At 41.8% G+C, this 16798-nt stretch overlaps 1 protein-coding gene across 3 annotated transcripts in view; it reads left to right on the plus strand.

Moving 5' to 3' along the window:
* DIS3L2 (DIS3 like 3'-5' exoribonuclease 2) overlaps nucleotides 1–16798 on the plus strand; it is a 183835-nt gene that overhangs the window by 18634 nt on the left and 148403 nt on the right. For all 3 annotated transcript variants that reach the window (XM_027751111.2, XM_039377985.1, XM_027751112.2), the window contains exons 4-6: nucleotides 35–177; nucleotides 5064–5117; nucleotides 9252–9353. In XM_027751111.2, the coding sequence (XP_027606912.1) occupies nucleotides 35–177; nucleotides 5064–5117; nucleotides 9252–9353 (299 nt within the window). The remainder of the gene's footprint in view (nucleotides 1–34; nucleotides 178–5063; nucleotides 5118–9251; nucleotides 9354–16798) is intronic.

Below are 16798 nucleotides of genomic sequence, written 5' to 3' on the forward strand. Positions count from 1 at the left end.
GGTCAAGGTAACACTTCTGAATTTTTGTTTGCAGGAGGATCCTATGCTGCTGTCCCAACATCAGGTGACAGAAAGAATCTAAATAAACCCACTCGAGGGAGGAAGAAGAGTATATTTGAAGCCTACATGTCAAAGGAAGATGTTTCAGCGGGACTGAAAAGGGGAGAGCTAATTCAGGTGCCTGAAATGTCCGGTGTCCGTGCTTTTTGTGCCCTTGGCAGGATACTTCTTGCTGAAATTTCTCACAGTTTGTGCTTCCTTTTGGAGCAGCAAAACCACAACCTCATTAGGCAGCAATTCTTTTCTGAAGAATATGAGGGTGGACCTGCTGTTAGTGTGGGTAACTGGATCCCAGAAGGAGATTTGCATAAAGGCAGGCAAGGCTGAGATGGAGAAGGGGGTGGTGTCCTCAAACCACATTTGTAGTACAGTCCTCAACATGGTGTAATGTTCTCCAGGACACATCTGCCATCCCAGTGAGATCAGCCTGGCTGGGGAGAAAAGGCAGGTGGAAGTCATTGAGGGCATGACAGCCATGCTGAGGCATCATTTACCCAAACACACACCGGTGCATTGCCATTTAATTGGCATTGTAATGCTGATGAGGTTGTGATACTTACTTTCATCGATACACTGAAGTTGCAAATGACATCACCTCAAATTTCGTCTGATTTCTTGTTATATTTGTGTAGTAATTCTCATATAATAGTATAGTGGCACAATCTCTTGAAGTGTGATGAGGCTTTCATGTATAAGACTGCCTGATTCCATCCTGCAGAGCAATCTGCTCTTAACTTTCAGAAAAATAGCCCTGTGGCATATCCCTGCTGATGATCAGCGTGGTCTGCTGGGCTACTTGGACCTTAGGCCCGTGCCTTTTTAAGGACCATCATAGACATCTGCAATGGGAAGCAAATGACGAGGGAAGAAATGGGAGCCTCAAGTCGTGACTTCCCCCCGGGCTGCAGTGGCATATGGTGTCAACTAAAGCTTCTGCCTTACCTTCAGGAGAGTTTTTGGCACCAATTTTTGATAATACAGCCTGATAGCATTAAGTGCAGTATGTGTAGCCTGCCTATGAGGTCAAGTACAGCTGCAGATGAGGCACATCCAGGCAATGACTATCACCTGAGAATCCCACTGAAATGCTAAGTCCCAACGGACCTGTGATTGCATGATTTCTGGCAAAACAATCCCTAATTCTTGTAAATGCATAGTGTCTACTTCAGGTCACGTGCTGCGTAACTGGAAGAGTCATACATGCTTTCTTAGGCTGTATCTGTTTTCCTTTCATTCAGTTCCACATCTCAGGCAAACAACTGAGACTGTAGAAGCTGGATTTAATTATTTAGAACTGAGTGTCAGATCATGGGCATCCCAGCTCAGTATTTCTCATCTTCAGCTCATTCATCCTTATGATCTTGTCAAGACCATTCGTCATTGCAACCTCAACCAGGACAAGAGAGATCCTGAAAGCAACTCTAGTGAATGGACAAACATTCAGCGTTGTTCTGTACAATGGCAAGAGACACTGAACAAATACCTGCTGTGTTAATCCCCAAAAGCAGGGCGTTGGTCTGGCATGGTAACCTGCAAAAAGGCTCCACAGGAGCCTGTGGAAGGGGAGATTCAGACCTATTGGTCTGGATGTGATGGTCTTGAGCAAACTGGAGCGCTCCCAGGCACAACTCCCTGAGCATGGGCTGTCCTCTGGAGCATCCTGAAAACACTGAATCTGCATGTATTTGTGTGAGAATCTGAGAGATCTCTTAGAGAAAAAAGAGCCTACCATGAACACTGAGACTTTTGCTGAACCCTGGCAACTAAATGTTCCTGAAAGCCCAACCCATGGAAACTACTGGCAGACGTGGAGAACACTCAGATGAAACATGAGTGCCATGAAGATTAAGTAGTCCTAGATCAGGAAGAATGAAAGGTTATTTTATGGGTGCTGGCGTCTGTCAATAATACAAGTCTTAATGACTTCTGGTGCTGTGTCTGACGTAACTCACTTTTTGATAAGTAGCACAGAGAAGTGCCCTGTGGATTCCTGGATTCATTTCGTCCTGCGACCTGTGCGGAAGTGTCCTTCCACAAGAAAGGGGCTCTGCGCTCAGGCGCTGAAGAGTGCGTAGAATTCCCACTTCTCTGCCCTTAAAACCGCAGGGAGCAAACACCAAGCGTATCAGGTTTGTTGGAATCACATTGGATGGTCTGAAGGCAAACAAGACGTAATTACGTAAGCGCAGGATGATGGTTATACACAACAGATGAAATCGGGTTGTGTATTAAAGAGCGTTGACCCAAAGGACCATAATCATCCTGTGAAGCATCAGCCAGAAATTCATGTCTGCTCCACGCCTCCAGTGTCTCCCAGACCCTCCCTGCAGGGCTGCCGGGATCAGGCGGAGCGAGACTGTGCAGCACACAGAGAGGCAGAGCCTGCTTTGCTATTAAGAGGGTGTTTTTCCTTGGAAAACTGCTGTTTTGTGGGTGTGAAGGATGGGGTTTCCCTAATTTTCGTGAACTGTTTTTTTCAAAGGAGGCCTCGGTAGCAAGCAGATACTTGTGAACCCTACCCTTTTTTGGTGTTTTGTACATACAAATGGATCTAGGCAGATGTGTTATGATAGGTGTTATAAACTGCTTGATTTGGGACGCTGGAAGTTTAGTCTGAGTATTGCCTACCCTGGTTCGAGCAGAGCAGCTTGAGAAATCATGACCCTTTTTTGTCTCACTGGGGAAGCTCAATAAGGTTAGCAACTTTTTTTGGCAAGTATATATGAAGCTGACTTGAATCATCAGAAAGTGTTTTAGAAACCTTCCTGCAGACCTTATTCTTCCCTTTCATAACAGAGGCCCTACTGACAGAAAAACACTGATAAATATAGCAGCTATTATTTGCAAGCTATTGTAAAGTAGTACAACATTAGTGTGACATCATGAGACTCTGCAGCCAGATCCTCACCCCCTAATACACATATGAGAACAGTTGTTCGTTGCAGATGGGGAGAGTGACTGGTTCCAGATATGATATCACAGCGTGAAATGTACAACATTGTAAATAGGATTTTCATAGGCACAGATAATAGGGCCCATCTGCTTTCTAAGATAAATTTTGGGAGTTTCTTACTTAAAGGAAAGAGCTGAAGTATTTTAATGCTGCTTGACGTAAGAATTCTAATGCCGATCGTAATTAGGAGGTGCATATAAAATGCAGGCAAACAGGCTGCACGGTAAACGTGGTAACCCCGTGCGTGTGCTGGAGCTGGGCATCCATGTGCACGTCGCCGCTCTGGCGCCTTCCGGGCCATGGACACAAACCCTGATTTTTCACGCACATGATGGGCATTTGCACCTGACTGATTGACAGCTGTCCCAAACTATTCAAGGGGATTCTGCAGAGGAACACAGGATATACCCTCATCTGCTTTGTGCTGGTGGGTAGATGGAAATTGTTTGACTCGTTGTCAAGCAGAGCAACCATCCCTTTCCAATTTTTCCTTTCTCTCTCTAGCAGCTTCCTTTAGTAACAGCGTATTGTTTTTGATGACTGATTCTGGGAAATAAGGGGAGAAAGACAACCATTGAGAGTTTTCCATCAGTGGGTACCAGTGCTAACAGAGGCTGATGACAGCGAGTCAGCTCTCGCTTTGCCTAAGCATAGAATATCTCCAGGGTTGCTCCCAGCAGGTTGTCTTTGTTTCCGTGCTGTTGTCCTGGGTTGTGACTGCCATGGAACCTGTGTACTTATTAGTACTAGTTATGTAAGGCCTAAAGTCAGATATTGCAGCAAAGTATTCAAATAATGCCTAAAGAGTATAGCATATATGCTGCTGGTATTTCCAAACTAAGGGAAGTAAGTGCAATGGAAAACCTTCATAAATCTGCAGTCTTCTTCAAGGCAGCAAAATTTTCACGTGTAATCAGCTCTATTTTCATATTGTCTGAGTGTTTCCTAGACTACATAAAAAAATTATTTGCTGCAGTAAATTTTTAAGGAAGCAATTCCTGTGAGATGTTCCTGTGATTGCTTAACACAGAAGTGCAAACAGATGGAATCTGTTCGTATGATAAATTGGCCAATGTTACTTCAAATACACAAGTGGAGAAATTTCTAAAGTTTCAGCCCAAAGCAGAAGCCTGTTGGAAGGCAGATACCTAGTTGTATTCCTGTAGGAATCAAATGCTGTCAGTCTGAACTGCAGTCAGCTGAATCCCATTTGCCAGAACTCTCTTGGGATGAAAATGGCACTGCTGTGTAGCTTGTAAGGCCTTAGTTGGCTCTGCCTTTCTCTTGGATGGACCTGAGTGCAAGCAGCAAAACTGGTTTGTTTACTTTTGGAGGAATTTGATATGAATTTGTTGCAGGTGACTTGGGCTTTGAGTTGGCAGATAACAAAGCAGAAATAGATAGACCATGGAGTTTCAAATGTATTTAAGATCGTTTGACTTTAAGCGTGTTTAAACAGGATTTAATCCTGTAGACTTTAAGTGTTTGTTTTTGGAAAATCCTTTTGGTTCTTTTTTGGTGATGTTCTTTATTATCACAGAGTTACTGCTGCTGTCTATTTGTAGAAACTGCCTAAGCAGCCAGAGCCCCATAAGACTGATACCTGCTGCCATGCAAGCTCAGCTTTTCCTCTTTCCTTGCGTCCTCCAAGATAAGCAAAACCAACATTCTCCTTTTCCAAGACAGAGCAAAGCAAATTGTTTCTATTGTCCATTTGCTAGCGAAGTTGGTGGATGCTCAGCAGAAAATGTGTGAAGGGAACAGGAGGGCTTGGATCCTCAGTTCACCCAGTAGCAGCAACAACTAATGATTCAACATCTCCTCGATGACAGACTGCAGTAGATCAGCTTAGGCCTATCATGAAACTGCCTTTTGGCTTGAAATTGCTTGGATGCTAAGTTGTCAAGACTTGAAATGTATAATGGAAATTTAGATGTATCTCTCATGTTTCACAGTAGATATATTACCCACAGCTCTCTAATTTAACTGGTGTTATATAAAATTAATAAGATTCAGGCATAATCTTTCTCCTTCTTTTATTTTTTTTTAGGGGCCCTTGAGAATAAATCCTAAGAAGTACCATGAAGCCTTCATTCCATCTCCAGTAAGTGTAATTTTATAATGCTTTAAAGTTCATAAGTAAAGGTGCATTAAGATAGGAGTTATGCTGTGCACAGAAGGTCACTCAGAGGTGAATGAGTTGGAATAAATGAACAGGATCTGGATTTTCTTTTATATCAAATATTCCCAAACAAATCCTGCTTTTTTGTACCTCAAAGAAATACTTCTCTTGTACTGAAATTGGGGATACTGCTGGGTCCCACAGAGGCCAGCTGAAGTCAGGTTTGAGGACCACCAGATAGTGTAATCAGAAACCCTTGGTTTATGGCTGCAGAGGTTTTATAGATTTTCCACTGATTTAAGTTAATCTTCCCTAAACAAATATGCTCTCTGTTTTCGATCTGCTGCATGAGCTAATTTGAAAAGTCATTCCAGAAATAATATGCGTGATTCCTTTTCATGTGCCCGCTTTGGCATGAACTGTATCTTGGTTGGCTTGGGATGTGCTTCTGTCACATGGGACTGGCTTGCACCTCTTCTCTCTTCTTTCCTTATTTTGACAGAAAGGAAGAGATCTTGCAATTTCAGGGCCTTCCAGTCGGGATGGTGACCTCACAGCTGGCACAGCCAAATCTTTTTATCTGGAACTGACTTGGTCAAAATGTTGCTGTCAATGAGAGAGAGTTTTATATTGAAATGTTTTGCTGGTGTGGGGGAGAGAAGGCAGAGCCTGCCCTGAGACAGTGAAACACTGATTCTGTTGTCCCTGCTGCTGACAGCGCTATTGTTTTGGGGTTTGGATTTAAAGCCTTGAAATTCATGGCATTGTCTTTTCACGTTGTTGATTCGGGGTAATGTTTTGGAGCCCTCTTTGTTAGAGAAGGCTGGCATTACAGGGGTGGGGAAAGGCTGGGGGTGCACAAAATAGACTAAGATTAACTAGAAGAAGAAGTACAGACCGGTTGTCTGGTACATCAGTAGGGCAGCGCTCTGTGTGTAAGTAAAAGGAACTGTGATCCTTCATTTACAGGTGTCCTTGTAGATGTGGTAAGTGCAAGCTGTTAAATATATTCTCTGAAATTACAAAATGCAAGGTTAAAAGAGAAATCCAGCTACTCACAAGAGTTAATTTGGTGTGAGGCTTCATCCCTAATCACCCCTCTCATGTCCAGCTGTTGCCTTGTGCAGGAATACATATATTAAGGAGGGTTAGCAGAGATCGTATTCTCAGCTGTCTTTGTACTTTTCTGTCCTTTATGGAGCTGAATACCAGAACCAGGAGAATCAACACCTGGATGAAGATGACTCTGGCTATTGTAGGCACAGTCCTTTAAGAGAGATGCTTTAGGAAGCTCATCCTTTGTATAACATGATTTGCCATAATGGAGGGTTTGCAGCCTTGGTGTTCTGCTGGACTTCCCATCATTGCCAGATGCTGCAAGAGCTGCAGCTGTGAAAAATCACCCTTTCTCTCCTGCTGTTGGCTAGGGCACTGTACCCCTTTCTCTTCAGCTATGACTTGGCCAGGGCTTCATGGAGTTCAAATGCAACAGCTGTTCATCTTCTGGCACCAGAAGTCCCAGTGTGTTTCTTGCTGCACCTGTGCTCTGTCTGCTCATCTCATTATTGCATGAAGAGTTGAGGGGAAGGCCCAGGGCTTTTCTCTTGAAAGCTACCCAGGGAACAGACCCAAGCATTTAAATCTCTGCCTCCCATCTCATGTCTTCCCTGCACAGGGTAGTGTGGTTTGAAGTGCCAGCATTGTCAGTGTGAAGGATGATACTGCCAAGCATGAGTGACAGAGTGACTGTAGCTCTGCTGTGCTTGTGAGAGACACTTCCAGAGCAGATGGAAGTACTGCAGATCTTCCTTTTAACAGAGGGGGATAGCAAGCACCACCAGTGATGTTCCCAGGTGGCCACAGAGCAGTGAAATAGTTTTGCTCCCCGGAGGGGGCTGCAGAAGTCTGAAGCTGTTGTGGCCAATACAGTGTATGTACCCCGGGGGCAGCTGAGACTTTGCAAGTGATTGTGTTCTGTTGACATTCAGTGCTGTTTTAATTGCATTAGTAATCTGAAGTGCCAGCTGTGCAAAGGAAAAAGTGGGATGCACAAACGTTCTTGGAAGTGCATAAGTGCAATCGTGAGCCCGTAGGTCAAGATATAGTGATGTTTCCTTTTGGAGGCAGAGCCAAAACTGATGGCAGTTTTCTGATTACAGCTTTGTTGCAGATATTGAAATTAACTGCTCTAAAACAGGTGTGCATACACTTATGTAAGTGTGTGTGTATATATAGTTTGGAATGAGAGTGACTGGCTGCAAAGACAAGACTCTTGCAGAGTGTGGAGATGCAGCTTTAACTAAGTGGTGTGACACATCAGGCACCTTTACAGAGAGTGGAAGAAAAGGTCTACTTGGTGTTTTCTTGGGCACAGGAGAGAAGGAAAAAAAACCTGTAGAACAAACAAATTTTTGTGAATGCCAGCCTGTGTCCTGCAGCACAGAGCAACTACAGTTACAGACAAAAAAAAACTCAAAAAAAACCAAAACAAAAATTTACTTTAAAAAGTGACTTTGAACTTTTCATTTTTATGTATGTGGTGAATTTAGGTAAAGAGTTGGGGCTGAAGGGAAAGAGTGGGGAGAAATAAGGAATAAGACCATGTGTAAAAAATCTGGCTTTTTGAAAAGAACGGTTTCCAGTTTGAATTATGTTGGTCCAAGAGGCTTTGCAATTTTTCTGCATCTTGTCATGGGAGGCAGCTTTCACACAGCTGTTGAGCTGCTGCTACTTTTCTTTCTAAGAGTAATTTGGTCTCTTGGAGGATGGCCTTGGTTTCACATCATGGCAGGGTTCTTCCTTTTATTGTTTTGGTATCTAAGCAGAGTAAGATACTTATGTGATATTAGGACTTCATGTTTTCAGGTTGTAAAAGAAGTTTTTCTTGGAGACAGAGCATGTTGGTAGTTCTGATTGGATTTACTCATGCATGTGAGACTCAGAAGTGTGTATCTGAGAAGTGACTGAAGTTGTGAATCTGAATTCTTGTGAGGCCGGTTTTTTCATTGAAAGGCAATGAAACACTAATCTAAAGAAACATCCTCCTTTCTTGTATCTCGAAACTATGCAAAGAAAACTCTCCTTAGAAAAACTATGTTAACTGCTCATATTGATACTAAAAACTCACAGTTTGACGTGTTCATGGCACTGTAAGCAGACACATGGAATTCTTCATATACTGAATTATGGGAAAACAGACATTAAAGCAGTGAGAGCCCTGTCAATAATAATAAAAAAAAAGGGACAAAACTGGCAGTCTTTTAAAAGCTAAAATCTTTGTGTTGACATCTTCAGGAAACTTTATTCACCCCATGAAGAAAATCTTTCAAACCAAATTTAGATTAACTGAATACCAAACATGTCTGGGATGAATAATCAAAGTGCATGCAATTAGTAGAGGCTCTTGTGCAAGGATGTTAACCCAGTGCATCCAGAGAAGGTGTCCTAACATGTCTGTTACAGTAAAAGATCTCCTGGCTTGCAGTTGGCATCTGTAATCATCATTATTTGGAATGTCTTCTAACATTAGTTGTGCCAAATGCAGAATATATGATGTTAACTCATTTGAAAAGCAAGAGACTTCATCCCCAGCTGCAATCCAAGCCACCTTCACAGAGTGACCTGCTGATCCAGGAGCTTCATGTCCTTGCTTTCTCACCTCACCAGGAGAGCAGCAGGAGCTCTACATGGACCACTTTGCAGAGACTGTCCTGTAAACATGTTCTGAACACTGGCTTTGAGTGCTTGAGGTGGGAAATTAATGTGTGGAAATTAAAAGAGCTGTGACTGCAGAAAACTCTCTCCCCGTTCCTAAGAGTAACTGTAGAGGAACAGAGCAGAGCTTGCAGATGACACATCTTGAAGACTTGGCTCTGCCTTGAGTAAATAGTGTGGAACTGCTGTACTGGCACATCCATACGAAGGATTTCTTCTGTTTGCTGAAAGATATTGTATGTTGAAGGACATGTGGTGAATCCATTTCATTCCTGTGCTCAACTGGAGGATGTTTGCCTCACCAGGCTGTGTGTCTTTTTCGATGGCAGTGTTTTAAACCTCATAACAACTGTAATTTAATATGTTTTGGTCTGGCACTTATTTTTCTTCCTCTTTGACTAGGATGGAACTCGCGATATCTTTATTGATGGAGTGGTTGCTCGCAACAGAGCCCTGAACGGTGACATCGTGGTAGTGAAGCTGCTTCCCAAGGATCAGTGGAAGGTCAGTTCAGTATATTTTTTCTGTGATTTGAGAGAAAGAGCTTATTACTGTTTTCATCACTAAACTTTAGGGCTTGAGACAGAACAGAGAATTTCCTGCAGATCAGTTATTTGCAGTTTATGCTGCTGTGGATTAAAAGATTTTATCCATTACGAGTGTTGAAACCTCACTCTTTGCATGGAATGGCCTTCTTTATCGCTGTATGAAAGTCTGATGACAAGGCTGGTCCAAAGCTCAGTTGTCAGAGGTGACTTCTGGTATCTGTTCTTTAGCTGTCTTCGTGCTGTGGCTTTGGATACCGCTGTGTAGGTATTTGCAATTGCTCATGTATTTGCAAGTGTTGTTCACAAAGCTTTAGTAATGATTAACTCTCTCTAATTTGTGGGTCCTCAATCCATGGGAAGCTTATTTTGTCACAGCTCCAGATTTTGTGGTAATACCCTTCTTTACATGAATGAAGCATGTGTGAAATGACTGGAGCACTGCAAATGTGGGACAACCGCTTTTCATGTCTGAGAATTTCACTAAGATCACTCTGGACTTTTTTTTTCTTTCACTGGTCAAACTCAAAGTCCTTTCAAACATCTGGATAATTTGACTATGTTTGCAGGTTTGTCTTTTAACACCACTATGCAAGGGAAGTTCTTGCTCCTTTTCTCTTGTTGCTGGGAGCTGTAAGCTACAGTTAGCAATTTTAACATAGGTTTTCACATGTAAGCATGACAGGACCACCACAAATTGTTTTCCAAACATGGTTTTTAACCTCTTTTTGAGAGTTTAAAGACTATTTATCTTCTGGACAAAAGTTATAGTAAATATGATTCCAGCAGGGTGGGGACTGATCTGAACTGCCCTGGCCTGGTGCTTTTTAATCAGTCCAGCTACTTTCTCTGCCTGTCTTTGTTTGAAGTTACATGTTTTTAGGCTTGCAAATGCAAGGTCTTCAGTCTGGTCATTTGCTGAACTTTCCACCTACTTTGTTTAAATCTAGTAACAATGGAAGTGTTGTTTCGAATCACTTTAGAACTTGTCTATTCCTTTTAAGTATTCAAAAAATGAGTAAATTACCTGAGTATTTATTGATACATGTAAATGCAAAACTAACTTGTACAAAAGGCAATCATAAGTGGGATCCAAAATATCACAGGTGTATCCATATGCAAATACAGGAAAGAGATCTGCTGCAATCTGTGTAACCTCTGGGAATGAGCTTTGAGGGTCAAAGCAAAATTTCTCTGATAGCTATTCAAGACTTCAAATCAGAGTTCACTAAAACTGTGTTGATAGTTATATGTTTTGATCACCAAATCCATATACATAAATTATCTTTTGTGTTAAACCGTTTCATTTAGTTGGAAAAATTGAATAGTTTGTATGCTTAGATCCCTTGCCAGGACCTGCCACCACAAGAGCTTCTTTGTAAACTTGATAGAGGTTGCCTGAGCTGGAAGCTTTGTCTGTAGTTTTCCATTTATATCTGTCTCTAAATAAAGATAACACCTCTCTCTTGTATCCTCATATCTTCGTATGTGCAACAGTAATGATATTTTATGAATACAAGAGAAAGGGTTCAGAATGTTATCCCTGTCCTGGGAAAATGCTGGAATAAAAAGAACTGGTGGAGAGCTGGTATCTGACTGCAAGGAGGCAATTCAGAAGACTTGAGTGTTTTGTAATATGATTATGATTCTTCTGTGGTGAATTTAACCTTGCCAAATGAAGTAGCTGGAACATGCCAGTTATGTTTTTCAGCCACGCAGGTGCTGCCCTATGTAGTCTCATTCTTTGTTTCTTGCCATCAGCAACTCAGTCAGCGATGACATCCCTTTTCCCCTGCTCCCTGAATCTTTTGCTATGTGCTCATGTTTGTATTAGTTCTTTGGGAAAGATGCCACTAAGTTGCACTGAAAGATAACTGCATTCTGCCAAGTAATTCATACTGATTAATGATAAACTGTCTCAACCTATTTTAGGTTTTTCCATTTGTTTAGTCTCATGCTGCTGCAAAGCTGCCACATAGGTGTCTTGAGGGTTTTCTCCTTCCCATTGGGCCTTTGGAACAAGCTGAAGAGCTTCTATCATTTCTTTGAAAAATGTAAATCAGATATATGGTATAACTCATACTCTCAAAGGAGACTTTAGAGTCTCTGTATATATTGGTTTGTTAGGATTGAGATGTGTGTGCTGATTATTTTTATGGCTCACTATTCCTAACACTTTACCCTGTGCTCCACCGAGAACTGAGCTGGGTTTTTTTACAAGATAAGGTTGTAAAGATAAGTGGCGTGGTGAGTTTGTGCCTTCTGAGTTTTGAGCACCCTGGATGGCCTCTGGGTGCTTTGGGGGAGGATCTTCCCATTGCTAGTGCAGGTGGTTCCTGTCATGGACCTTTCCCTGCAGTCAGAGTGTAATTCTGCATCCCAGTTATGGCAGGTCTTAGCTGGCACCTCAGTTCAATTTATGTGTGTAAATTGGAGGAAGAGGGAAAACCTGTGACTGGTAACAAACTATGGACTTTGGATAGGGAAATCTGTGTGTTTGCTTGAGTTGTTGAGCAAATTAGGAGCTACCCTGTCCCCAGTGAATCAATTATTGCAGGTGAGGTACCTGTGAGAAAAAACTCCACCAACTGGAGAGCAGTTTCTTCAGGGATATACTGTGTTCCACTGATTCTGTAGTGGTGATACCTTACACACAGGTATAAATGCCACAGTGAAATGTAAGGGGATGGTAAAATACTCTGGGTGCATGGTTATACTTCATGTAATACTTTCTTGAGAGGGACAGCAATATTTTCTTCCTCCAACCTTCCACTTCTTGGCTCAGCGGTGGGAAATTTATCAGGCTTGAATTTCTCAACATCATGTCCTTCCCAGCATGTGCATCAATTGCTTGGATGAGCTACCGTGGTCCTCCCTGTGCTAATTCTGTCTGGTCTTAAAGCTCTGTTTGTTCATCTGTCCGCCGGGAGAGCTGCGTGCTGTTCAGCAATGATCAGCTTGTCAGTTCATATTTCTCTGCTTACTATTAGTCCTGATCAAGAGCCAACAATTTCAGTGTGGCACCACCGACTTGAAGGAGAGATATTTGTTATCCCTGGAATTTGTTATCTTGCTCTCCTGAAGAAGGTGGCCGTCGGCTTCCTGCCAGGTTTGAGCGGTGTGCGTTGCGGTGACCGCATTTGGAGGCTGTATTTCAGAAGTTCCTCTCCTGTCCTCTTGTGTTACATCTTGGGAATATTGAGGTGCTATGGTAACTTTCAAATATTTAGCTTTTGCAAAGTAAGGTATTTGACTTAGACTGTTTTTCCAGGTACTTAACCTACTCTTAGCGGATGAAGTCAGAGTATCGTTGCAGTGAGCTACACTGGCTCCTTACTTCAAGCTGTAGCCCTTCCCTGAGTCTGTGCCTTTATCTTCTGGAAGAACGTCACGATAAAAGATAGCCAGTGACAGAGGATTTACCTCAGTCCTTGTCAATTATTCTGATAAAGAAGAAAAATGGTACTTTATTTCTGATTTGCACTGCTTTATCTTCCACCCGTGGGTTCTTATTATGTTTTATGGAGTTGTGCTTACATCAATTTCAGAAGCTTCAATTATACAGTGGGATAATTACTGGAAGGCAAAAAAAATGTTGATATGATGATTACAGCAGTATTTCTCAGGCTCATCAAGGAGGGAAGCAGCGTGTCAGTATAGAGGATAAACCTAACCCATCTTTCCTCACAGGCTCTTTTTGCTCTTTTACCGCCTGCTTAATTGCCGGACAGAATTTGTTTAATTTCAGGTATCTGTTTTGGTTTTTCTTGCAAGATGTAATTTCTTTGGTGGAAGGAAATAGCATAATAAGTCATTTGATATCACTTGGGGCTTGGATTCCTGGCCCAATCCCTGGTGCTTTTAGAGTAGTAGTTTATAACGTGGAATGTTTTTCATGACAACCGTCTCATGCATTGCACGCTATGGCTGCAATTTTAGAGTCTTAGTCTGAAAATAGTACCCAGACTAGGACTTTGTGCTGCCCAAAACTTCCTCAGAAGAATTCTGGGGTCTAACCCCCTAATGCCTGCTACATTATGCCAGGAAGGTCTCCAGTTCTACATAAATATACTGTATATATATAAAACAATAACAGGTTAACCTGCCAGTTTCTCAGAAAGCAGTGCAACTCAGTGCCTGCAAGTGGTATCTTTTGTTGTTGTTTCATGAAACATTTCTTTCTCAGCTTAAAGTGCTTCTTTGCACAATTGGCAGTTTTTTTGAGCTTGTCAGAAGGTCTCTAAGGCCAAGGATGTAGAACTGTTCATTTACGTACAGTGTGTGTTGCTGGATAATGGGTCCAGCATTTTAGTCATGAGGTATCCAAAAGTGATAGAAAATAGTAATTCTTCATAGCTCATGAAAGCACATGTTCTGTTCAACATTGAGCTGTCAGGTGCAATACAGTGCAGCAGGAGATCTTCAAGCCTCTTCTGAGCCATACATCAGAGATAAATATTTAAACACTTTCTGTACAGAAGACATAAAGTGCAATTCACTTTTCCCAACTGTGACTCTTGTTGGCATAAGTACAAACAAATGCAGAGAAGGAACAATTTGATTCAAGCAGTCATCACAAATATCACCGTGTATAGTTTGAACAGAGCTACGTATCCTGGCAAGTCACTGCCTCCAACTGTTGGTGAAAACTTATGAAGCATTAGTTGTCCAGAGGGGATGCTAGCTTTGGATTTGCCCTGCTGAATAATAATTCATTTCAACCAAATTCTTCTGCGAGTCAGTTTCTTCTGAAAATCTCGCGGCTAATATAAGGATAACAGTAACTCAGGAGGAGATGGGGTTCTTAGAGGGTTATCACAGCAATGCTGTTGGAGTCTAACAATCAAGAATGTTGTTTGGAAACATTACATTCATAATAATAAAAAAAAAGTTCTGGAGAAGTCATTATTGAAATAGTAAGTGTTCTGGCACGCTGAAAACGTTCAAGTGTAATTCATGATATTCAGGAGTAAAGTGGGAAGCCTAAGAAGCCAGCTAGGAAGACGTCCAGAAAAGCAGGGCTCTAGCAAATCTGAAAGGTTGATGGATGCTGTAGGGAGGAAGGGTAGTTGTTTTGGGTTTTTATTTGTTTTGCTGTAGGCTTTACAGTGAGGGCTGTAAGTTGATGGTCACACACATGTGCATGCATAGCCCTCCCCATCTTGGCAAATCCCCAAACCACAAATTGGTGGAATCTGGAAAAGCTTCATTACATGCTTACTTTCTAATTGTGCCATTCTTTGGATGACCACATGTTGTTCCACACTGCTGGGCCTGATGGGCCTTCGCTGTGAGCTGGCATGGCTTTTTCCAGGCTTTGCTTAGCTCCAAACCGACTGGGTATGGAGTAGCAACGCAGTAAATTGATAACAAAAAAGCTGAGAAAATAGGAAGCATTGCCCACTGAGACACATGTGCCATTACATCTGCTCTTCTTGCAGATGCCATTATTGCATTTTGTTAATCAAATATCAGTTGAAGTGAACCAACCAACATCTTAACACAGAGAATTTTAACAGCAAGCCCTGGCATGCTTTTTATGCTGTATAATGATATAATTACTGTAATGATCTGGGTTGTGTGAGATTGCCGTGACCCAGTGCTGCGTTCAGCCCTTGCCTCCTCCTGCATGTGTAAAATAAGGAGGCAGAAATACCAGGCAAGCAACCTTACTTTCCCGAGAAGGGCCTTTCCTGTCAATACCTGCCTCTCTCTGATGGTAAAGCCAAAACCAGGATCCCAAATAATAAAATCACAACAAATGTACAGTACAGAGTTTTTGAACAATCTATTGTCCTTTTAGTCTTTCTCCTTCTGTGCTGGGTAAGAGTGATATTAAAAGGCAAATAGTTTAGTTGGGTAGGAAGGCAAACTTCTTTTTATTGAGTGCCTGCATCCTGTCCCACCAGTGCAGAGTCATATTGCAGCTGTGGTTTGGCTGCACAGACACAGAATGAGATAAAAATGTTACTCTTAGGTGAACAATCAAGCATTAAATAATCATTCATTACATGTTGTCAGTTGTTATATCCCCAGTGAAATTAAGGCAGATAAGCCCCTTGTGATGGGGGTGATTTCAGGCTGTGTGAGATACCACTAAATTTCAGTGTCTGTTGCTGAAAGGGCTTCATCTTGCATGGAAGGAAATGCTCTTGGGGCATCTGATCTTACTTTAAAAAAGGAGTCAAGCCAACATTTAATACCTGATCTCTGCTCCTGCTCACTTCTTTTTTCTTGGTCTTATAAATATAATCTAGTACAGCAAATTGTTTCCTTTAACAACTAACCTTTCTTCAAGTGATTGTTTTAAACTCTGTTCTTCCAAGTCTTCTGTAAATATGCACACATCACAGTAGATTATTCTTAATCCAATCTCTTATATAACCACTATCATTTTGGGCTTTTCTTAGTTCTTGGTTCCTGTGGAATTAGTATTTCTTAGAACTGTTTGCTTTTTGCCAGTTTGGAGACTTATTTGGTGATATCACATGAGTATTTGGAGCCTGCACCTTATAAAAGTCAGGATACCTGTTGTTGTGATGGGATTGATTTTTGGAATGTCACGCACATTAAACTCACTTAACTTTTTATAAACGCTTTCTTGAAAGACTGTCCAGATTTTCTGTAGCCTGGGTTTCTTTCAGATCCGCATAATTAGGAATAAGTTTAAATAAAGTGCACTGATGATAAAAGTCCCTTCTGGCTTAAACTTTGTATAGTGAATGCCATACTGTGTTTTTTTCAGGAGGCTGTGCCTCTAATTTAGCTTGAGAGCTGGCAAAATGTAGAGCTACTGTAACACTAAAAACCTGTTAATCTTTAAGTCCCTAGGTGAGGTGGTTTTGGACCATATCCTAAGTTCTGAAGAAAAGGAAAAGTGCTACATGTCTATTTGCGTGTTTGTTCTTGTAATCGGCAGGCAGAGAAACAGCAATTGGCTGCAGTATTTACATGTGGTCAAAGCTACTGAGGTTGGCACATTAACTCTTTTCCCTTATTTCCTAAACTCATGTTTATTTTTCTTAAAGCCATAAATCAGAGGGACAAGGAATCTAAAATAGAGGTGATTTATGTAAATGAAGAAATGCAGCAGCCGGAGGAGTGACAGGGATTTTTCTATAACAGGTTCTTTGGGGCAAGACACGGGACCTCATTTATAACCATGTGGTTCTTGGAGATAAGAAAGATATTTGTCATCAGGGATGAGATGTATTAAATTTGTTGTTGGCACAATGTAATCTATAACCATCTAAGATAAAGGCATCTGAAGTCTAATAGTTGGGTTTTGAGTCAGTGTGCTGCTGCTTCAGGGAGCTGGGACAGTTGTGCCTTCTCCCAAACACTGTTCCTGTGTCTTGCTCCAGATGAGGCCAAGTGTAGCCAGGTTGAGGAGGTCTCCTGGCT

The sequence above is a fragment of the Pipra filicauda genome, unplaced genomic scaffold (assembly GCF_003945595.2).
Source record: "Pipra filicauda isolate LSUMZ 115617 unplaced genomic scaffold, ASM394559v2 scaffold98_size3848907_pilon, whole genome shotgun sequence".
In the NCBI taxonomy this organism is placed as follows: Eukaryota; Metazoa; Chordata; class Aves; order Passeriformes; family Pipridae; genus Pipra; species Pipra filicauda.